Here is a 23,260-nt window from a genome sequence, read left to right as displayed (position 1 = left end):
ATTTTGATTTGCATTTCTCTACTGGCTAAGGATGTTGAGCATCTTTTCATATACCTATTGGCCATTTGTACATCTTTTAGAGAAATGTCTATCCAAGTTTTTGCCCACTTTCTAATGTTTATTTTTTTAAAGTAATTTCTACGCCCAATATGGGGCCCGAACTCATGACCCAGAGATCAAGAGTCACATGCTCTACTGAGCCAGCCAGGTGTCCCCCTTTGCCCATTTTTAAATTGAGGTGGGTTTTGTTTGTCTTGTTAAATTCTAGGAATTCTTTTATATTCTGGACCAGAATTCCTTATCAGATATATGATTTGCAAATACCTTCTCCCATTCTGTGAGATAATAGAAATTTATACCTTGGTCTGTGCCTCCAGTTCCGAGCACAGATCTCCTTAAATCTTTATAAATTCCTAAGTGATAAGAGCACCAGGAATATCTCTTGTTCTAATATTTGGCCTTTGACCCTGTCCCTGACACATGACTCCTGAAAATCCTTGAGAATTCCTAAGTGATAAGAGCAATATGAGCATCTTTTGTTCCACTGAGGAGACTCCGATGGGCTCCTACACAGAGACTGGTCACCAGAAAGACCAAGCCATGACTAGAAGCTTGGAATTTTCAGGGCCGCCTGGGTGGCTCAGTCGTTAAGCGTCTGCCTTCGGCTCAGGGCGTGATCCCAGAGTCCTGGGATCGAGCCCTGCATCGGGCTCCCTGCTCCGCTGGGAGCCTGCTTCTTCCTCTCCCACTCCCCCGGCTTGTGTTCCCGCTCTCGCTGACTGTCTCTCTCTCTCTCTAATAAATAAAATCTTAAAAAAAAAAAAAGTAGAATTTGCAGCCCCACTCCCCCAACTTGTCCAAAGAGGGGGAGGGGCCAGAAATGGAGTTAATAATTGATCATGCCTGTGTGAGGAGACTCCATGAGATCCCCATAGTACAGGGTTCAGAGAGTTTCCAGGCTAGGGAACATATCCACACTGAGAGGGTAACACACCCCAACTCTACAGGACAGAAGCTCCTGCACTTGGGACACTCCTAGACTTTGCCCTATGTATCTCGGCTGGTATTGCACAGAATTACTTGGTGTGGGAAAAACTTCCATACATTTGGTAACCAGAAGTGAAGTGTTTTGTGTGAGTAGTAAAGGAGACACACAGAAGTTTTTCTAATTCGTAAAGGAGACACACAGAAGTTTTTCTAATTCACTAGTGGTTGACTTCTTACTCAGTTGACAAGTATCCTTTGACGCACAGAAGTTTTTATTTTGATGAAGTCCAATTTTTTCTTTTTCTTTTGTTGTTTGTGCATTTGGTGACCTATTCAACAAATTGTTGACAAATCCAATGTCCTGGGTAATTTAGTTTTGCTTCCAAAAACAATATGTTACAAATTATTCAAAAGTACCCCCCCACCCCCACCCCGAGCCAAGGGCACCTAGGTGACTCAGTGTGTTAAGCATCTGACTTCCGCTCAGGTCATGATCTCAGGATCCTGGGATCAAGTCCCAATTCAGGCTCTGTGCTCAGCAGGAAGTCTGCTTGACCCTCTTCCTCTCCATCTGCCCCTCCTCCCTGCTTGTGCTCTCTGTCTCTCTCTCTCTCTCTGTTAAATGACTAAATAAAATCTTTTAAAAAAAAAGACTTAAGAACACCTGGATGGTTCAGTTGGTTACATGTCTGCCTTAGGCTCAGGTCGTGATCCCAGAGTCCTGGGATCAAGCCCTGTGTGGGGCTCCCTGCTCAGAGGGGAGTCTGCTTCTCCCTTGTTTTTTCTTTTCATATAATTATTTTATTGTGCTTTGCATCTCCTCTGCCCCTGCTAATGTGCTCTCTCTCTTGCTTACTCTCTCTCAAATAAATACAATCTTTTTTTAAAAAAAGTATCCCCCTAAAGATATTAAATGAAAAGTAAAAATCTTTCCTCACCTGTCTTATTGCTCAAAGGTTAAGAGTGGGGGTGCCTGGGTGGCTCAGTCGTTAAGCGTCTGCCTTTGGCTCGGGTCGTGATTCCAGGGTCCTGGGATCGAGCCCCACATCACATGGGGCTCCCTGCTCAGCGGGAAGCCTGCTTCCCTATCTCCCACTCCCCCTGCTTGTGTTCCCTCTCTCGCTGTGTCTCTCTCTGTCAAATAAGTAAAACTTTAAAAAAAGAAAAAAAAGGTTAAGAGTGTTGATGTATTCATTGATTAATGTTATGTATATACAAGCACATTCAGTATACATATTTTCTAAATATTACACCAGAGATTCTTAAAGGGAAGACTGTTTAAGAAGGTGGGTGTTGGCAAAAATTGCACACTGTTATAGTTACAGATTATTCCAAAGAAGAAGGAAAGAGTTCAAGTGTAAAGATGCTAATATGAATAAATAAGCTTCCTGATAAAATTAGACTTTAACAAAAAGGACAAAAGATGAAAGGAGGCCTACATAAAATAAATAAATCAGGAACCTCTGGGTTGGTAACCATGTGGCTGCTAGGGAGAGTGGAACACTCAGCGTGGAAGCTCTGATTCCGCTTCCTGCATACCTTGCCCTGTGTATTTCTTCCATCTGGGTGTTCCTGAAATTGCCTTTCATAATGAACTGGTAATCTAAGGATGTACTGAGTAAAGATGCTGGTGAAATATGCCTTGAAGAACTGCAGCAGGGCACTATTATAGCATGACTGTCTTATCTACATATACCTATCTTGTTTATGTATCATAAAGGCTGCACTGATGGTTTGAGATAAACAGATCTTGCCCTGAGCACCCTTCAGATTAAACATCAGATTCCTCTTTTTTTCCTTTCTTTTTTTTTTAAGATTCCTCTTTTATAGGTTTTCTTGTCTTTTGAAGATGCTTGAAAAAGTGAGAGGATGTGAAGATCTGTTACTAGAAAAACAAAAACAAAAATGAAGGCATACTCAGCCAGAAATCTGAGTTCTTTAAGATTCAGTAATATAGAGATGGACAATCATACAGAACTCAGTAACATGAATTTTAAAGACATGTGGAGATTTAGAAAATTCTGCACATCCCTTGATAGTCATCTATATAGGTAATACTAATAAATATTTTGTATTCAGATGACAATGTTAACTGACTTAAAAGTTCATTTATTATTAAGTTCTCTAAAGCTGTGCAACTAGTTGTGTTTTGATTCATTTTTTTAGTTTGGAATCTCTTTATTTTCCCTGACACGATGTTTCTGCAGTCATCTCCTGTTAATTGAAGACTACATAATTTACTTCTTATACATTAAAGTCCTTCTACTTATGGAGGACATAAGAGCTGAAATATCTAAAACTCATCCCATATGCAAACTGACTAAAGAACGTTGCACACCAAAAAGAGAAGACAGGAGAAAAGAAACTATGTCTCATATTTAAAATGGTAATCCTAATATAAAATATTTTGCCTATTGTTTTCATATATTATAGAAATACCACAGAAACCCTAGTATTTTAGCTTTATAGTCCAATGCTGGGAGAAAGACACATAGAAACAATTATAATACAGAGTGGTTAGAATACTTAAATATATTTGCGGGATTTTAGGACTGCACAGAAATATCAAACCATGCTATCTATAGCTATATATAATTCCTAGGGTGAGATTTTCTGGGTGGGGTGACAGTGGATCAGTTTCATAGGATGAAGGAGGAATTAGCCAGGTGAAAGGGAGTAGAGGATATAGAAGATGGGAATAGGAAGGAGGACACTCTAGGAAACAAGGACAGTTTAGGCAACGGACACTACAGTGTCTGTATAATCTAGAAGCAATTCTGTGACTAGACGCCACAGTGTATGGCAGGGAGTTGCAAAAGGGGAATTCTAGGATTGGATAAGAGACTGGTTGTGAAGGGCGCCTGGGTGGCGCAGTTGTTAAGCGTCTGCCTTCGGCTCAGGGCATGATCCCTGATCAAGCCCCACATCAGGCTCCTCCGCTGGGAGCCTGCTTCTTCCTCTCACACTCCCCCTGCTTGTGTTCCCTCTCTCGCTGGCTATCTCTCTCTGTCAAATAAATAAATAAAATCTTAAAAAAAAAAAAAAAAGACTGGTTATGAAACCAGGAAGACCCATTTTCTTGATAAACTCCAAATGCCCTGAACTAAAAACGTCTGAATCTGGAAAGCTGAGAAGAGCCCCTAAACTATATTGTTATCCTTTGTGGCCCTTCCTGGGTAGTCAATATCCTCTTTTCTCTTGTTCACGTTTCTGGTTTGAATCACTACCTCAAGTTTTGAGTTTTGACTGGTTCTAGTTGAGCTGTTTTAAGAAACAGTTCTAATATTTTAGTATTACAAAGTTGCTGCTTCATCTTTCAAGAAGTCATAGAGCACAAAGCAGCATTCTGATGCAAGGTCAGAAGACAAGTGTTCACTTGCGAGCTGTGCTACTTGCTAGTTTGTGCAAGTTACTTATTTTTAAACCTGTTTCCTGTTCTTAGTGTGTGAAGGATTGGATCAAAAGGGCCTCACTGCACCCCCTCAGATGCACCAGTATCAACCCACGCTTCCTCCTCAGATACCTGAGACCCAGCTCTGTGGGGCTTAAGAGTAGACGATGTGTCACCTTTATGCTTCTTAGGCACTAGCACCAGCCAAGCAGTGTCCTCCTCTCAGATATCTTAGTCCCAGCATTTTGGGACTAAGTTTCTAAATTCTGATAAGCCCAAATTCTTCCCTGTTCCCTCAGAAAGAGGGGAGTGTGCAGAAAAGTCAGGCCTGCCTGCTATTCTTTGAAAGACTTGCTTACAAGGTTGGCCTTTGGCTGGCATTTGGAGACCTGTATTTCAGATAAGTTTTCACCATTCCCAGAACTGATAAGACTTGCTGTTCTTAAACTGTGCAAGCAATATGGTTTATGCTGACCACCAGTTTTCCTTGTGGGGTCTGAAATTTGAGTACATGACAAATAGAGAATGCTTATATGATCAGCCCCCAATAAACTCTGGACACCAAGTCTCTAATGAGCTTATCTATCTGGTTGGCAGCATTTCACACACATGGTCAGAACTGTCAGAAGAATTGTCCTTATGATTCTATTTCACAGCTAAAGGACCCTTGGAAGTTTCATTCAGTTCCCCCAGACATCCCACATGCTTCTTTTCCCTTTACTCATTTTGCTTTATATCCTTTTGCTGTAATAAATTATACTGTGAGTACAACTATATGCTGAGTCCCATAAATCTTCTCAGCAAATCATCAAACCTATCAGTGGTCCTTGGGACATGTGATGATACCTACTGCTTTCTTTTATCAGTATCCACTTTTTGTCACTATGGTTCTGCAATCCCTGTTTAACAACATCCTTATATTAAATATTATATATATATATATATATAGAAAATATAAAATTTAAGACTTCAAACATCCATGAGAATTAGATATATTATAAATTCCCCATTTACCCATCATCCAGATCAATAATTATCAACAATGATCAATTTTGTTTTATATACTCTATTTCTTCACCTTCCATTGTATTATTTCAAAGCATATCACAGACATCTTATCTCACTTGTAAAAGCTTCAGTATAAATCTTAACTGAAGTAGAGATTTCACTTGAATTTCTTTGTCTTGTATATGTCTTTTAATATTTAGTTTGTTCAAAACAAAATCCAAAAAATGCCTCTCAAATCTTTTAAATCTAATCAGTATGGATGGTAGCTATACTTATGATGAACATAGCATAATGTATAAACTTATCCAATCACTGTTGTACACTAATGAAATTAATGTAACATTGTGTATCAATAATACTGAAAGGAAAAAAAAATAGGGGCACTTGGGTGGCTCGGTCTGTTAAGCCTCTGAGACCCTTGATTTCAGTTCAGGTCATGATCTCAGGATTGTGAGACCATATAGGGCTCTGTGCTGGGAGTGGAGTCTGCTTAAGATTCTCTTTCTCCCTCTGCCCCTCCCCTTCTCCTTCTCTTAAAAAAATAAATAAATAAATCTACCACAGTCCCCTGCCTCCTTTCTCCATTTTTTTTTTTTTTTTTTGAGAGAGAGAGAGAGGGGGCACCAGCAGGGGGGAGGGGGAAGGGACAGAGGGAGAGGGAGAGAGACAATCCCAAGCAGGCACTATGCTCAGCCCATAGCCCAATGCGGGGCTTGATGCCACAACCTCAATACAATGACCTGAACCAAAATCAAGAGTCAGACACTCAACAGAGCCACCCAGGCGCCCCATCCTTCCTCCTTCTGTATTTGACATTTGTTGAAGAAATTGGGTCATTTGTACAAAATTTCCCATATTATTTGGCAGATTGGATCTCTTTGGTGTCATTTAACTTGTTCTTCTATCCCCTGTATAAACTGGCTTATCTAAAAGCTTGACCAGATTAAGATTCAATTATTTTGGCAAGAATATTTAATATGTGGTATTGTGTCAAATATATTTTTGACAGCATAGTTGGTTTGGACTCTTGAGAGACTGCCTCTCACAGGTATCTGCTGAGTTTTAATTTACTACCAATCTTTTTATGTTGATAGATGTTGATAGACCTTTTAATCCTCAAATTATGGAAGCACGGTCATCTACTGAAACTGAACCAGAGTTTATTATCACCTTTAAGCTTATGACATTATTTCCTTTGCTGAGAAGTCAAATGAGTAGCATGCACTGTTATCTATTACAAAGATTATTTTATTTGCCTTAAGAAATGTTTTTTATTGGGAGACTATATTCAATTAGGTGACCCAATTCAGTAGGTATTTTCATATGTTTTGGAAGAGTTGAATGAGAAAATGTTTGGCAAATTTAATAAAAGGCCTTATATTAAGTACATAAGCACATCATGTATTGTACTGAAAAATTATGTTTAACAGGCCTTCTAGTTACCAATACCAATAGTTTGAAATAGAACTTAGTAGGAGGTAGCAATGTAATGCTTATATTTTCTGGTATACAACTTATATTACATTCTGGTATACATTCTTATATTACAACTGGTAATAACTTGTTTTTGAGCAAGGGAGTAGTAATATCATAAAAATGTGTTTAAGGAAGACATTACTGGAAATATTTAAGTCAGGAAGAGCACAGATTCTGTATTTGAGGTAATCTAATATAGAATTGTTTGGATGCAGCTACAGAACCACCTCAATCAACAAGTACATCCCGTGTTATAAAGTGACAAACTTTGTAGCTGGTGATTTCAACTCACTCCATAAAGCATGATTGCAATGAACAAAGCAAGAGTAGAAAAATAATAAAAAATAACAAATTCCCTATATCATTATTCATATCACCTCCCGCAAATAATCATACATACACAGAGCAGCTGGAATATTTCTTTGAATGTAAATTAGATCGAGTCACTATTCTGACCTCTAAACTTGCATGACTTCCCTTCACACTGCATGACTTCCCTTCACACTTAGAATAAAATCCAGAGTTGGTACCATGGCCTCCCAGGCACTGTGAAAAAGCTCTACCTCTGACCTTATATCCTACCGCTCTCCTCACTGTGATTCAAAGAACTTGCTCTTCATAAAACGGGGTAAGATTGTTTCTGTTTGGGGCCTTTGCACTTGGTATTCCACCGGAAGTTACTTTCCCCCCCAAAGACTCGCATAGTTCCTCACTTCATTTAGGCCTTTGTTCAGTATCACCTCCTCAAATGCCCACCCGACCACCCTATACAGATTAGCACCCTACCTTACCCCTTTCCACCTCATTACCCTTTTTTTCTTCTATAACAAGTGCCCAATATTTGTTGGCTATATTTAATCAACCATCTCACTGACTCCTCAAAACTGTATTCAGTAGGTAGTACTGCTATCCAGTTTACAGAAAGCGTACAAAAGTTAAATAAGGACCTGGGAACAAACGGAGGAGAAAAGGATGTCAGGATTTGATGACTTGATTCCTGAAATGGGTAAAATAAAGCAAAGTTGTCTGGTTTATCTGGACTATGGGAAACCACACTCTACACGAACACCAATTAAAACGTTGGCCACATTTTAAGAGGAAGGCAAATAGAACTGCTCCTCTTCCCTAAGGACATGACCTTATATTGCCCTCGCAACAACCTCATGCGGTAAGCACGGCCGGTCCTGTGTTAGACAATGATTAAACAGAAAGACTGTGACGGCCAGACTTCGCAGCCAGGAGCGATGGCGGTCCGGCTCAGCACTCACCGGTTTGGACTGTTACGTAATTAACACCCAGAACCTCGAGCTTCCTCCCACCCCTGGGCTGGGCTCACGTGCCGAGCCTCGCGACCTCAAACAGCACCCAAGAGAACGGTGGCGGTTGGCGAATCCCGAGAACAGTTCCAGCGCGAGAACTGGGGTGAGCGGCCACCCTGAGTCTCACGTAAAACGCGCCTGAGCGCGCGGCGGGAACTAGAGCCCGGCCATGTAGAGGGGTGTGTCCGGGCGGCCCTGCGCTCCCTCTGATTGGCCGGTAGGATGACGACAGCGTTTACGCTAGTCCTTACAGGCAGTGGGAGTTTGCGTCAGCTTTGCGCTTTCAGGGTGGGAGGGGGGGCGTGTCTGGAGGCTCAAGGGGCCCGCCGATTGGTTGGAAGGCGCCGGAGCCGGGCGGTTCGGCCGGCCGCAGAAGGGCGGTGCCGTGGGACTGGTCCCGGGGGTGGCGACCGGCTTCAGTGAGATGATCATGGCAGCTCGGACGGGGCAGAGGGCTCTAAGAAAGGTGGTTTCGGGATGCCGTCCAAAGTCGACGGCATCGGCCGAAACCCCCGCTCCGGCGCAGGGGGCTGCGCGGAACGTCAGGTAATAAACAACGGGGGTGCTGCGACGGGGTTAGTTTTCGGCCTGGGCTTGCTGAGTGGAGGGACCGAGGAATTTTGGGGCGAGGCGAAGCCGGACTGGATGCATTTCCGCGTCTCTAAACGGAGAGTATCCTGTGATCGGTATTTGAGGGACTCAGGCTTTGCGCTTGTCACCCAGGGCGGGAGGCTCGCTGGCCTGTCCCAGACGCTCCGTCTGGGTTGGTGGCTCGCTACCCTCGCGAGAAGTAGTGAGTCCTCGGCAGAGCGACTTTAGCAGGAGCTGATAAAGCAACTCGGCAACCGGTAACTTAGGGCTCTTCCGGTCTCCTCCCCTACGGCCTGCTGCTGTTGCTTCTCTCGGAAAGTTTTAACTTTGCGGCCCAAGAGTTGCTGGCTGCCGGGCTGTGGGAGTTTGTGGCCCGGCGGCGAACCGTCTTCTGTTCCTTCAGCCGGCCAATTGGCCTGATGTGCTTTCCCAGTTTTTGGTAGGGGTCTTTGACTCCGCCCTTTGGTGCTTGCAAAACTAAATGTAGCTAAGTAGGGGACCTGGATTTTTTTCCACTCGACTGTAACTTAGAGGTCCTGTAACCTTGAACCAGCCTTCGATTTTCCTGGTTGGTTCCTTTTTGGTGGGTGGAGGCGGAGACAGGAATGATTCCGTACTTCCACCACTTAGTTTCTTTTTACTAATGACTTTGTTATAAATTATGCTCGAAAATTATAGTGTTTAAAATGTATTCAGTTGTATACAGTACAGGATGGAGAAAGCACAAATGCTGAACTCCAGGAATTTAGATTTAATGAAGAATTATTCAAGTACCAAAACCCCAGCCAACTCTAAATCCTTTTAGACAAATAGTGATTGAAATTGAAATAAAATAATCTCATATCGTTTAGTCCTGCTGAAGGAAACAACCTGAAAAAGTAGTTCTAAGCAGAACATAGCCTATCATGCTTTAGATCAGCTTGTGTTACCCTTATAAGATGTTGGCTTGCAAATAAAACTGTTACTTCTAAGAAAAAAATACGATTGTTTTAATGATCAAATTAAGACTTAAATTACAAGGCAAAATATTTATTGTTTATAATAATGAAGAGGGAGGGAGTTTATTAGCTCATTTTTAGGCAGAAGCATTAACATACGTTCTGGCCTTTATCATGGTAAAGTATTTGAGATGTAGTATTGGAAGCCATTAGTGACAAAAACCTGTCCTTCATCTGATTCAGTTTGAATTTCATGGTTTAACAATACATAATGACTGTATGGCTCCTTATTGCAGTTGAAGACATTATTCTTGATAATGTGTGAAAATAGATGTGCTGTCCAGGGCTTGTAACCATAGTATGGGAACTCATCAGGAAAACTGTTAGCTTGCTCTAAACACAGGTATTTCCTTTATAATTGTAATCAGATTGTGTAAGGGTTTTTTGTGGGGTTTTTTTGAGCAGGGAGAAGGGGAGGTTGGGGTGATGGTATTACATAAACTTGGTACAAAATCCAAAACCATGTACAGTGAAAAGTAAGCTTCCTAGTCAACCAGTTCACCTCTTCAGAAGCAACAGTCTTATGCTACCTTTTCTGATATTTATCAGAATATTATTAAGTGTGCTCAATATCTGTCACATAATTGGCTTCCAATAATAGGTTACAAGGTATCTATACAAAAAGTGGGGAAATAGGTAAAACTGTTTTAACAAAGTCACCTAAACAATGTCTTAGAACGGAAAGGTGATTAGGTATTTTGTACACCAGATTTGGTTTTTGTAATTAGTACAACTAACAGAGATCCTGAATTATGTTATGTGACTTTTTAAAGGGGGAAGCTAAATTAACTGCCTAATTTTTTATTTCTGCTGTTCTGCTTCATTTAGCAGAGTAACTGTCATTATTGGTATAATCTGACTTCTAAGCAAACTACAGGTTTACTCTAAAGAAAAATCACAATGGGCTTATTTTAATATTACCTCTGCCTTTAAAATAAGATTCACATAACACATCATATTTTTAAAGATTTTTGGAAACACTAACACTTTTATTCTCTCTAGGAGATGATCTATTTAAAATGGGAACATATTTTTCTCTCTAGAAGGTGAATCTATCTAAAATCTCTTTTGATTAAAAAAGAAAATCATAGATATCTTTAAAATATGCTGTTACCATCACTATAAAATCAGATACTACTTGTGATATCCTAGAAAACCTAGAATTCTGAAAGCTATCTTGTTTTACTCTATTTTCCCCATTGTTCATTTTTTTAGAAGTGTTATTTAGAGCTGGACACATAACTATCCTAAAGTCTTAAAAGAGGCCAATAAGTTCATCCATATAGTTCATATGTTTTATTCTTTTCCATTACATTTTAATTAATAGTTGTGAAGTGTTTAGCTTACCCATTTTCATTGACCTCTATTTCATTGCCTCTGGAATAAGCCCATTTAATTTTTATAAAGAGTGTTAATTGTTGAAAAGTTCTTTCTTGTATTATGGAGCCCAAATTTGTCTCCATCTGACTGGACTTTTGTTTTACATTTTGGAACCATATCCTCAGGTATCATCCCTATCTTCTGACTGAATATTCCCAATTTCTTAAACCATTCTTTGTTTGACTTGATTGCCTCTTCCTCTCCGGCCAAATTGTAGGGTGTCTAGGTCCTTAAAGACATTTTGTTTATATGTAAATCCTATTTTACAAAGCAAACTTTATGTATGACATAAGGAGCTTTCACCAGGCCATCCAATCCCCTTTTAAAAAATAATTTGGGTCTGCTAAGGAGTGTGTAACAGCTCACCTGCCCAATCAGCTAACCCTGAAAATAGATGGAGCTGGAGGATCTGCCCATACCTGGGCATCGCTGGCAGTTGGTGACCTATGATAGGGAAGGGGGGGGGGAGGAGCCGCTGTGGTTCCCTCCTAACCCCCAACCCGTTAAAAAAACTAAAAAAATAGGAAATATTTTTTAAAATTAAAAAATAATTTGGGGACGTCCAGGTGGCTCAGTTGAGACTCTTGATTTTGGCTCAGGTTATGATCCCAGGGTCCTGGAATCAAGCCCCACCTTGGGCTCTACCCTCAGCAGGGAGTCTGTTTCCGGATTCTCCCTCTCCCTCTGCCCCTCCAGTGCACATGCTCTCTCTCTCTCTCTAATAAATAAATCTTTTTGAAAAATACTGCTTAAAAAATAATTTGAAGATTTGATTTAATGAAATAGCACTCTTTTACTTGGAATTCTTCAACAGCTTCTCACTGAGGATAAATTCCAAATTGCTTTATTCTGGTTAATAATTCCCAGCATGATTCAGCTCTGACCCTGTCTAACCTTGTTTCGTGGCACTCTTCTGGCTTGCTCTACTACTGCTACACTGTTAGTCTTTCTCAGTCTCTGGATACTGCCAGGCTCTTTCCCTACTACCTGGAGTGCCCCCTGTCTACCTCTCCTCCCTCCATATGCGTTCACTGTGTTTACACACACACACACACACACACACACACACACATTTTTTATGTACATACATATCTGTTTCTCTCTTTACATGGCTAACTTCTTCCATTATGTTTCAGCTGAAATATAACCTCAGAGGGCTTCCCAGACCACCGTATCTAAAGGAGCTCCCCATCCCCATTTCTTTCTTAGCACGTTTTTTGAATCCTCAACTCCAAAGTAATCCTCATAAAGTTAATTTTTATTTTTACCATTATATCCCTAGTGCCTAGCACAGAACAAGAGCTCAATAAGTATGTGAACTAATATATGAATAGTAATATAAAATAGTTATTCAATAATCTTATGAGGGAAAGGCAAAAATATTCAGGTGAAAAAAAGTATATCAGGCATCTAAATTTAGAAGTACCCAAAACAAGTAACATTCTAATTTCCTTGACATGTGTTTTTACATATGTGCATTGAAATGGCGATTGGAAGGGAAAGGAGAACAGAGCAACAGTTCTAACAGGGCCACTGGATCTCTGATCTTAAGTCTCAGAGTAGATCAAGAATTAAGGAACCTCTGTGGATCCAGCTGGGAAGACAACCTGAATAGATGAGTTAGAAAACAGATGATGAGGGGCTCCTGGCTGGCTCAGTCAGTAGAGCATGTGACTCTTGGTCTCAGAGTTATAAGTTTGAGCCCCACACTGGGGGTAGAGTTTACTGGAAAGAAAGAGAAGAAAGGAGAGAAAGAAAGAGAGAAAGAAGGAGGGAGGAAAGAGAAAGAAAGAAAGAGAGAGAGAAAGAAAAATAGATGATGAATATTCTAGCCAGTGTATGGGAAGAATATGTTGTAATATGTGATTGTAGACTGAAAGCCAACTTTCTGGGAAAGATAACCATTTGTGCCGAAAACTTCTAACCCTAACTGTAAGCTGTTATTTTTAGTTTTCTTTATGGTACTTAAGAAACTTATTTTTTTGTGTGTGCCTGTGCATGCGTGTGTGCACAACTGTGTCTGTGTGTGTGTGTGTGTGTTTCAGGAATATTCTAAAATTGCAAAGCCTTCTAAAGTGTGACAGTTACTGGGGTGCCAGGCTGGCTCAGTTGGTGGAGAATGTGACCTTGATCTTGGGATCATGAGTTCAAGCCCCATGCTGGGTGTAGAGATTACTTAAAAAAAAAATAATGTGTGATAGTATTTTACAATCTATAATTGTGTTTCCTCTTAATTTTCAGTGCTACTCTAAATCAAGTACTTTTTGTCTTTTTAGATATTTAGCTTCCTGTGGTATACTGATGAGCAGAACTCTTCCACTACAAACCTCAGTTTTGCCTAAGGAGATATATGCAAGAACCTTCTTCAAAATTGCTGCACCATTAATAAACAAAAGAAAAGAATATTCGGAGAGGAGAATTATAGGGTTTGTATATAATAAAAGTTCTGCTAGAAGAGTATATTCACAGTTTTCTGTAGAGTATCAAGACTTTTTTTCTGGATTTTCTTCTTACAGACTATGCTTTGGTTTTTCTAGATTGGCCTTTCCATAGTTTTTGCTGTTTTATAAATATTTGTTGAATGAACATAATTATATGATAATAGGATAGATTTAAACCTTGATGTGTAAAGGAAATAATTGAACCGTTTAGACCTGCATTTTTGTACACTGTTTGTTTCTATAGTGGCAACATTAGTGATAGGTCGGGCCCAGTATGTTTATATAGCTCCCTTACATACAGACATACATAGATAGGTAACATACAGATGTGCTAAGAGGCTCCTACCACCTGGAGTGTAGGTTGGCAAAGTTTTTCTGTAAAGGACCAGATAGTAAATATGTTAGGTTTTGTGGATCATACTGTCTCTGTAGCAACTACTCAACTTTGTCATTGTAATTGTAGCCCAAATGACATATTGCTGTAGATACTATGTAATAAATGGGTGTGACTGTGTGCTAATAAAATTTTATTTGCAGACCTAGGCAATGGGTCAGGTTTGGCCCCTGACCTAGGGGTATATACAGAAGAGAATAAGGAGACTGCAGTTCTTCTTTTTTTTTTTTTTTTTTTTTTTTAATGATTTTTTATTATATTATGTTAGTCACCATACAGTACATCCCCGGTTTCCGATGTAAGGCTCGATGATTCATTAGTTGTGTATAACACCCAGTGCACCATGCAATACGTGCCCTCCTTACTACCCATCACCGGTCTATCCCATTCCCCCACCCCCCTCCCCTCTGAAGTCCTCAGTTTGTTTCTCATAGTCCATAGTCTCTCATGTTTCATTCCCCCTTCTGATTACCCCCCCTTTCTTTATCCCTTTCTTCCCCTACCGATCATCCTAGTTCTTATGTTCCATAGATGAGAGAAATCATATGATAGTTGTCTTTCTCTGCTTGACTTATTTCACTTAGCATTATCTCCTCCAGTGCTGTCCATGTTGTAGCAAATGTTGAGAACTCGTTCTTTCTGATAGCTGAGTAATATGGAGACTGCAGTTCTTCTAAACCAGAAACACAGCATCTGTTCGAATGGGAATTTCTACAAGGTGGTCTTAATTCTCAACAGGCCATCAAATATTCATGAATTCTTGTAAAAGTATATTTCATAAATTATTTCAGTTACTTTTTCTATTCCGATTTTTCTTTAGTAAAGGACTTTCAGCAGACTCAGCTTTTGTCACCAAAATTACCTTTATTACTGGCTAAGTCACTGTTACTGGTTAAGGTTATGCTAGCGGCTATACAGGTAAAACTCCAAAGTTTATTTCTTTCTTATGTAAAGTTCAAGTGGGTATTCCCCATCCGTGGGCGGCAGTTTAGGAACCTGGGCTCCATCTAATTTGTGCCTTTTGTAATTCCTTAGTCCTCAGAGTCTCTTAAGAAGATATACCTGATTCTAAACCAGATTGGTCTGGAAGGGATTATTGGCAAGATTATCGGCAAGAACTAGTCATGTAATCCCATCTAAATTCAAAAGGGGAATTGGGAATAGTAGCTTTAGGGTGGGTAGCTTCTTCCCACAATAGCACCATGTAAAGCAAGCCTAGATAACTGGATAGGTAGACGTCTTTGCCAGAGTTGGTATCTGTTAAAAAGAGAAATGGCAACAAAAAGATAAATAGTGAATTGGTCTGCTTTACTTTTGAATCACTACTAATATCTTTTTATTACTGTTTACCTGTCATTTGACAGGTATTACTGGGTGCTTTATATTTATATAGTTTCATTTAATTCCCACAATAGCCATGTAAACTAGGTGTTTGTTAGTCCCATTTTAGAGATGAGGAAACTGAAGCGCATGGAGATAATGTACATTAAGTGTCATGCATGATTCCTACAATTATTTTTCCCACCATATTTACTTACTGTTACATACTTCCTTATTCTTTCTCATGCTGAAATTCTTTGTATTACAAATTGGCCTTATCCCGTGATCATCTTATCTTTTTTCCCCCTATTTGACATAAACATAATATTAGCTACTATTTATTAAGTGCTTTTTTTTTAAGTTAAAGATTTTATTTATTTATTTATTTGAGAGAGAGAGAGACAGCGCGCACACAAGCAGGAAAGGGGCAGAGGGACAAGCCGACTGCCTGCTGAGTGAGGAGCCCAATGTGGGGCTCTATCCCAGGACCCTGAGATCATGACCTGAGCCAAAGTGAGATGCTTAACTGACTGAGCCACCCAGGTGGCCCTTTATTAAATGCTTATTAAGCATTGTGCACTATGCCAAAACTATTTCACTTAACCCTCAAAAGAACCCTGTAGAGGTACTTTTCAGTTATGGATGAAGAAAATAAAATTGAGAGGTTAAACAACTACCCAGGGTCATGTGGCTTAGTTTTAGGGTTGGTATTTGAACATAGTCCTTTCTGACTACAAAGTCCATCCCCTTGACCACTATGCTATACTGCTTTCTTAGTTGTTCTAGACTACTTTTATAACAATAAGCTTCCAGGCTGCAAGGTTTCATACTTCTTCATGGGACTTACTCTAGCATTTATTTCAAAGTGACTAAAACCTAGGAGGTTTTAGGAGGTAGGGTGTTTTTTTCCCCTCCCCTCTACTGTGGACCTCATTTCATGATCATAAAGGTTAATTTAAACGTACATAAAGACTCATTCTCTCTTATTCCGAAACTTCCCTTTTGTAATTTAGATTATGATTATTTAAATTGCGGAATAATTTTTTTTTCTTTCCCTTTTCAATTTTATTGGCCACTGGGAGGAGTTGTCCTCCCTGCCACAAGAAGTGCTCACAGTTTCTTCAGCCACTCCCAAGCTTGGGCCCCAGGGGTCCCCAGGCATGGCTGGGCACCTCGGGCATGTTCCTATCATCTAGGAAGGGCACTGGGTAGTTGTAGGGAATGGCCTGGATGATCATGACCCTGTGCTTGTTCAACGGGTACAGAATTACACTCCCAGCCATCTTTGGCCGTGGCAATGGTCTAAAATACTATTATCATTTTGAGGTGAATTATGTTTTAACAGTGGTGAGTCTTTATAAGAACTATATGTATCTGGCTCTCATTATTCACTCATCTTTTACATGTATCCATAGACTGTTGTTTCTCTTTGTTTATTTTCCATTTAGGCCCTGAAGTTTTTGTGTTGAATTTATTTGTAGGTATTTTGCATTTCTATGCTACAGACTGTTTTCTTTCTTTCTTTAATTTTTTTAAGATTTTATTTATTTATTTGACAGAGAGAGACAGCGAGAGAGGGAACACAAGCAGGGGGAGCGGGAGTGGGAGAAGCAGGCTTTCTGCGAGCAGGGAGTCTGATGCAGGGCTCGATCCCAGGACCCTGGGATCATGACCTGAGCCGAAGGCAGACACTTAACAGCTGAGCCACCCAGGTGCCCCTACAGACTGTTTTCTAACTGGTTCTTGTTATTATAGGAAAGGCATTATTTTTTAAAGTTGTGTAACAGGTTACGTTACTGAATTCTAAATTGCTTCTCTTACGAACTGATAGTCCTATCACCTGCCAATTGATAATTTCGCCTAATTCTGTTCCACACATACGCTCATATTTCATGCTCTATTTAATTACATTGACTAATACATTGAAAACAATGTTTTGTTTTGTTCTCATCTTGAATTACTTTATTTTTTTTGAAATTCAATTAATTAACATATAATGTTTTATTAGTTTCAGAGGTAGAGTTCAGTGATTGATCAGTCTTATATGATACCCAGTGCTCATTACATCAGATGCCCTCCTTATTGTCCATCACCTAATTATCCCATCCCTCCATCCCTCTTCCCCCTCCCCTCCAGCCTCCCTCAGTTTGTTTCCTATGATTAAGAGTCTTTTATGGTTTGTCTTCCTCTCTGTTTTCGTCTTCTTTTATTTTCTCCTCTGTTCTCCTGTGATCCTCTGTTTGTTTCTTAAACTCCACATACGATTGAGATCACACGATAATTATCTTTCTCTGATTGACTTATTTCGCTTAGTATAATAATACTCTCTAGTTCCATCCACGTTGTTGCAAATGGCAAGATTTCATTTTGACGGCTGAGTAGATTTCCATTGTGTGTGTGTGTGTGTGTGTGTGTGTGTGTGTACACATACACATCTTCTTATTCCATTCATCTGTCAATGGGCATCTGGGCTCTTTTCATAGGTTCACTGTTGTGGACATTGCTGCTATAAACATTGGGCTGCAGGTCCCCCTTCAGAACACTACATTTGTACCTTTGGGGTAAATACCTAGTAGTGCGATCACTGGGGTCATAGGATAGCTCTATTTTCAACTTTTTGAGGAACCTCCATATTGTTGTACAGAGTGGCTGCACCAGCTTGCATTCCCCCCATCAGTGGAAGAGGGTTCCCCTTTCTCGGCATCTTCAGCAACATCTCTTCTTTCCTGACTTGTTAATTTTAGTCATTCTTACTAGTGTTAAGGTGGTATATCATTGTGATTTTGATTTGTATTTCCCTGATGCTGAGTGATGTTGAACATTTCTTCATGTGTCTGTTGGCCATTTGGATGTCTTCTTTGGAGAAATGTCTGTTCATGTCTTCTGTCCATTTCTTGACTGGATTGTTTTGGGTGTTGAGTTTGAAAAGTTCCTTACAGCTTTTGATACTAGCCCTTTATCTGATAAGACATTTACAAGTGTCTTTACCCATTCTTTTGATTATCTTTTGGTTTTGTCGACTATGCAAAAGCTTTTTATCTTGATGAAGTCCCAGTACTTCATTTTGCCTTTGTTTCCCTTGCCTTTGGAGACGTGTCTAGCAAGAAGTTGCTGGGCCTGAGGTCACAGAGGTTGCTGCCTGTGTTCTCCTCCAGGAGTTTGGTGGATTCCTTCTCACATTTAAGTCTTACATCCATTTTGAGTCTATTTTTGTGTATGGTGGAAGAAAATGATCCACTTTCATTCTTCTACATGTGGCTGTCCAGTTTTCCCAGACCATTAATGAAGAGACTGTCTTTGTTCCATTGGATATTCTTTAAAAATTCGTTGACCGTAGAGTTGAGGGTCCATTTCTGGCTTCTCTATTCTGTTCCATTGGTCTGCCTGTCTGTTTTTGTGCCAGTACCATACTGTCTTGCTGACTACAGCTTTGTCATAGAGCTTGAAGTCTGGAATTGCGATGTCACCAGCTTTGGTTTTTCTTTTTCAATGTTCCTTTGGCTATTCGGGCCTTTTCTGGTTCTATACAAATTTTAGGATTGTTTGTTCCAGTTCTGTGAAAAATGTTGATGGTGTTTGGTAGAGATTGCATTGAATGTATAGATTGCTTTAAGTAGCCTAGACATTTTAACAATATTTTTCTTCCAATCCATGAGCATGGAACGTTTTTCCATTTCCTTGTGTCTTCCTCAATTTCTTTCATGAGTGTTCTACAGTTTTCTGTATACGGATGCTGTGCCTCTTTGGTTAGGTGCATTCCTAGCTATCTTACGGTTTTGGGTGCAATTGTAAACGGAATCGACTCTTTAATTTCTCTTTCTTCTGTCTCATCGTTCATGTACAGAAATGCAACTGATTGCTGTGCATTGATTCTATATCCTGCCACTTTGCTGAATTCCACTACAAGTTCTAGCAATTCTGGGGGAGAGTCTTTGGGTTTTCCACATAGAGTTTCATGTCATCTGCAAAGAGTGAGAGTTGACTTCTTCTTTGCGGATCCAGATGCTCTTTCTTTGTTTTTGTTGTCTGATTGCTGAGACTAGGACTTCTAGTACTGTGTAGAAAAGCAGTGGTGATAGTGGACATCCCTGCTGTGTTCCTGACCTTAGGGGAAAAGCTGTCAGTTTTTCCCCATTGAGAATGATATTCACTGTGGGCTTTTTGGCGATGGCTTTTATGATATTGAGGTATGTTCCCTCTATCCCTACACTGTGCAGAGTTTTAATCAAGAAAGGATGCTGTACTTTGTCAAATGCTTTTTCTGCATCTTTTGAGAGGATCATATGGTTCTTGTCCTTTCTTTTATTAGTGTAGTATATATCACATTGACTTGCGGCTGTTGAACCACTCTTGCAGCCAAGGAATAAATCCCACTTGGTCATGGTGAATCGTCCCTTTAATGTAATGTTGGATCCTGTTGGCAAGTATCTTGGTGAGAATTTTTGCATCCATGTTCATCAGGGATATTGGTCTGTAATTCTCCTTTTTGGTAGGGTCTTTGTCTGGTTTTGGGACCAAGGTCATGCTGGCCTCATAGAAAGAGTTGGGAAGTTTTCCTTCTATTTCTATATTTTGAAACCGCTTCAGAAGAATAGGTACGTATTCTTCTTTAAATGCATGGTAGAATTCCTGGGAAGCCATCCGGCCCTGGGCTCTTGTTTGTTAGGAGATTTTTGATTACTGCTTCAATTTCCTTGCTGGTTATGGGTCTGTTCAGGTTTTCTATGTCTTCCTTCAGTTTTGGTAGTTTATATGTCTCTAGGAATGCATCCATTTCTTCAGATCGCCTAATTGTTTGGCATATAGTTGCTCATCAAATGTCCTTAAAATTGTATTTCTTCGGTGTTGGTTATGATTTCTCCTCTTTCGTTTATGATTTTATTTATTTGGGTCCTTTCTCTTTTCTTTATGATAAGTCTGGCCAGGGGTTTATCAATCTTATTAATTCTTTCAAAGAACGAGCTCCTAGTTTTGTTGATCTGTTGTACTGTTCTTTTGGTTTCTAGTTCATTGATTTCTGCTCTAATCTTTATTATTTCTCTTCTCCTGCTGGGTTTAGGCTTTATTTGCTGTCTTTCTCCAGCTCCTGTAGGTGTGAGGTTAGGTTGTATATCTGAGACCTTTCTTGTTTCTTGAGAAAGGCTTGTATTGAAATAAACTTCCCTCTTAGGACCGCCTTAGCTGCATCCCAAAGATTTTGAACAGTTGTGTTTTCATTTTCATTTCTTTCCATGAACTTTTTAAATTCTTTGTTTGACCCATTCATTCTCTAGTAGGATGCTCTTTAGCCTCCATGTATTTGATTGCTTTCCAAATTTCCTCTTGTGATTGAGTTCCAGTTTCAAAGCATTGTGGTCCAAAAATATGCAGGGAATGATCCCAGTCTTTTGGTACCAGTTGAGACCTGATTTGTGACCCAGTATGTGACCTGTTCTGGAGAATGTTCCATGTGCACTCGAGAAGAATGTGTATTCTGTTGCTTGAGGATGAAATATTCTGAATATATCTGAGAAGTCCATCTGGTCCAGCGTGTCATTCAAAGCCCTTATTTCCTTGTTGACTTCTGCTTAGATGATCTGTCCATTGCAGTGAGTGGGGTGTTAAAGTCACCTACTATTATTGTATTATTACTGATGTGTTTCTTTAATTTTATTATTAATTAGCTTATATAATTGGCTGCTCCCATGTTAGGGGCATAAATATTTACAATTGTTAGATCGTGTTGGATAGACCGTTTAATTATGATATAGTGTCCTTCCTCATCTCTTATTACCATCTTGGTTTAAAACCTAATTTTTCGGATAGAAGCATTGCCAACCCAGTTTTCTTTTGATGTCCATTAGCATGATAAATGGTTTTCCACCCTCTCGTTTTCTATCTGGAGGTGTCTTTGGGTCTAAAATGAGTCTCTTGCAGACAGCATATTGATGCGTCTTGCTTTTTTATCCAGTCTGTTACCCTGTGTCTTTTGATTGGGGCATTTAGCTCATTTACCTTCAGAGTAACTATGAATTTAGTGCCATGGTATTCCCTATAAAATCACTGTTTCCGTATATTGTCTCTGTTCCTTTCTGGTCTGTTACTTTTGGACTCTCTTCTTGCTCAAAGGATCCCTTTTAATATTTCTTACAGGGCTGGTTTGGTGATCACAAATTCTTTTAGTTTCTCTTTGTCCTGAAAGCTTTTTATCTCTCCTTCTATTTTGAATGACATCCTAGCTGGATAAATTATTCTTGGCTGCATAGTTTTCTCTTTTAGCACCCTGAGTGTATCATGCCAGCCCTTTCTGTCCTGGCAGGTCACTGTGGATAGGTCTGCTGCCAATCTAATGTTTCTACCCTTGTAGGTTAGAGACCTCTTGTCCTGAGCTGCTTTCAGAATTTTCTCTTTGTCTCTGAGATTTGCAAGTTTTACTGTTATACGTCAGAGTGTTGATCTGTTTTTATTGATTTCGAGTGGGGTTCTCTGTGCCTCCTGGATTTTGATGCCTGTTTCCTTCCCCAGGTTAGAGAAGTTCTCTGCTTTAATTTGCTCTAATATACCTTCTGCCCTCCTTCCTCTTCTTCTGAGATCTCAATTATTCTAATATTTTTTCACTTAATGGTATCACTTATGTCTCAAATTCTCCCCTCATGGTCCAGTAGTTATCTCTTTTTCTCATCTTTATTCTCCATTGTTTTGTCTTCTTTATCACTAATTCTCTCTTCTGCCTCATTTATCCTAGCAGTTACAGCCTCCATTTTTTATTGCATCTCATTAATAGCTTTTTTGATTTTGACTAGGTTTTGTGCTTTTATTTCTCCAGAAAGGGATTCTCTAGTGTCTTCTATGCTTTTTTCAAGCCCAGCTAGTATCTTTGTAATTGTTATTCTGATCTCTAGTTCCGACATCTTACTTACATCCATACTGATTAGGTCTCTGGCAGTCAGTACTGCCTCTTGTTCTCTTTGTTGATGTGAGTTTTCCATCTTGTCATTCCTACCTTGCAGAAAGTGATCGCTTTTTCTATTTGTGTAATTGTAGTAGTTCTCTTCTTAGATCTCTGGTTGAGTTCACAGGTCTTCAGAATGATTTGGTAGCTGTCTAGCTGAATTTCTGGGATCAGACCAAACTAAGGTCTCCTACTCCTCCACCATCTTGGACTCCTCCCCAAAACAATATTACGTAACCATGATAACTAGCATCTTTATCTTATTTCTAACCCTAAGGGAAGTGCTTTTGGTATTTGACCATTTATGGAGGGAATTATACAGTTTTTCTTCCTGTGGTTACTATGGTTATAAGAATATAATTCTTAGCATTAAGGATTCCATGAATCTTTAAAAGAGTTGCATTCAATTGCTAATTTTTTAAATGCATTGCTGGAATTTATTTGCTGATATTTAGAATGTTTGTTTCAGTAATCACAAGTGATGTGGTTGTATAGATTTTATTTTTTATGTTCTTTTTTTTTAAGATTTATTTATTTATTTATTTGACAGAGAGAGAGAGAGAGCCAGTGAGAGAGGGAACACAAGCAGGGGGAGTGGGAGAGGAAGAAGCAGGCTCCCAGCGGAGGAGCCTGATGCAGGGCTCGATCCCAGGACTCTGGGATCACGCCCTGAGCCGAAGGCAGACACTTAATGACTGAGCCACCCAGGCGCCCCATATTTTTTATGTTCTTTGTCACGTTCCAGTTGGCAGGGTGTTATACTGGCTCATAAAATGAATGGGAGGTTTCCTTTCTTTGTGTTCTAGAATAGTTTCTTTTTTTTTTTCCATTACAAGAATAATATATGCTTGAATAAAAACCTAACAATATAGAAGTGTATGTACTATCTTTACTCCTACTTCTTCTTGAGTTAAAAACTATCACTTGTTGAGGTGCTTGGGTGGCTCAGTCAGTTGAGCATCTGCTTTCAGCTCAGGTCATGATCTTGGGGTCCTGGGATTGAGCCCCATGTTGGGTCCCTGCT

At 39.8% G+C, this 23,260-nt stretch overlaps 2 protein-coding genes across 2 annotated transcripts in view; one reads left to right on the top strand and one right to left on the bottom strand.

Moving 5' to 3' along the window:
- The window catches only part of SF3B1 (splicing factor 3b subunit 1), a 52,585-nt gene extending 44,249 nt beyond the window's left edge, over positions 1-8,336 (bottom strand). The window contains exon 1 of the mRNA XM_008687306.2: positions 8,131-8,336. The gene's annotated coding sequence lies outside the window, so the exon portion shown is untranslated. The remainder of the gene's footprint in view (positions 1-8,130) is intronic.
- Positions 8,337-8,568: 232 nt separating this feature from the next.
- The window catches only part of COQ10B (coenzyme Q10B), a 23,920-nt gene continuing 9,228 nt past the window's right edge, over positions 8,569-23,260 (top strand). Inside the window, exons 1-2 of the mRNA XM_008687307.2 lie at positions 8,569-8,727; positions 13,427-13,576. Of these exons, the coding sequence (XP_008685529.1) occupies positions 8,606-8,727; positions 13,427-13,576 (272 nt within the window). The 5' untranslated portion in view covers positions 8,569-8,605. The remainder of the gene's footprint in view (positions 8,728-13,426; positions 13,577-23,260) is intronic.

The sequence above is a fragment of the Ursus maritimus genome, unplaced genomic scaffold, assembly GCF_017311325.1.
Source record: "Ursus maritimus isolate PB19 unplaced genomic scaffold, ASM1731132v1 scaffold_1, whole genome shotgun sequence".
NCBI lineage: Eukaryota > Metazoa > Chordata > Mammalia > Carnivora > Ursidae > Ursus > Ursus maritimus.
This window is presented reverse-complemented; position numbering and strand designations above follow the sequence as displayed.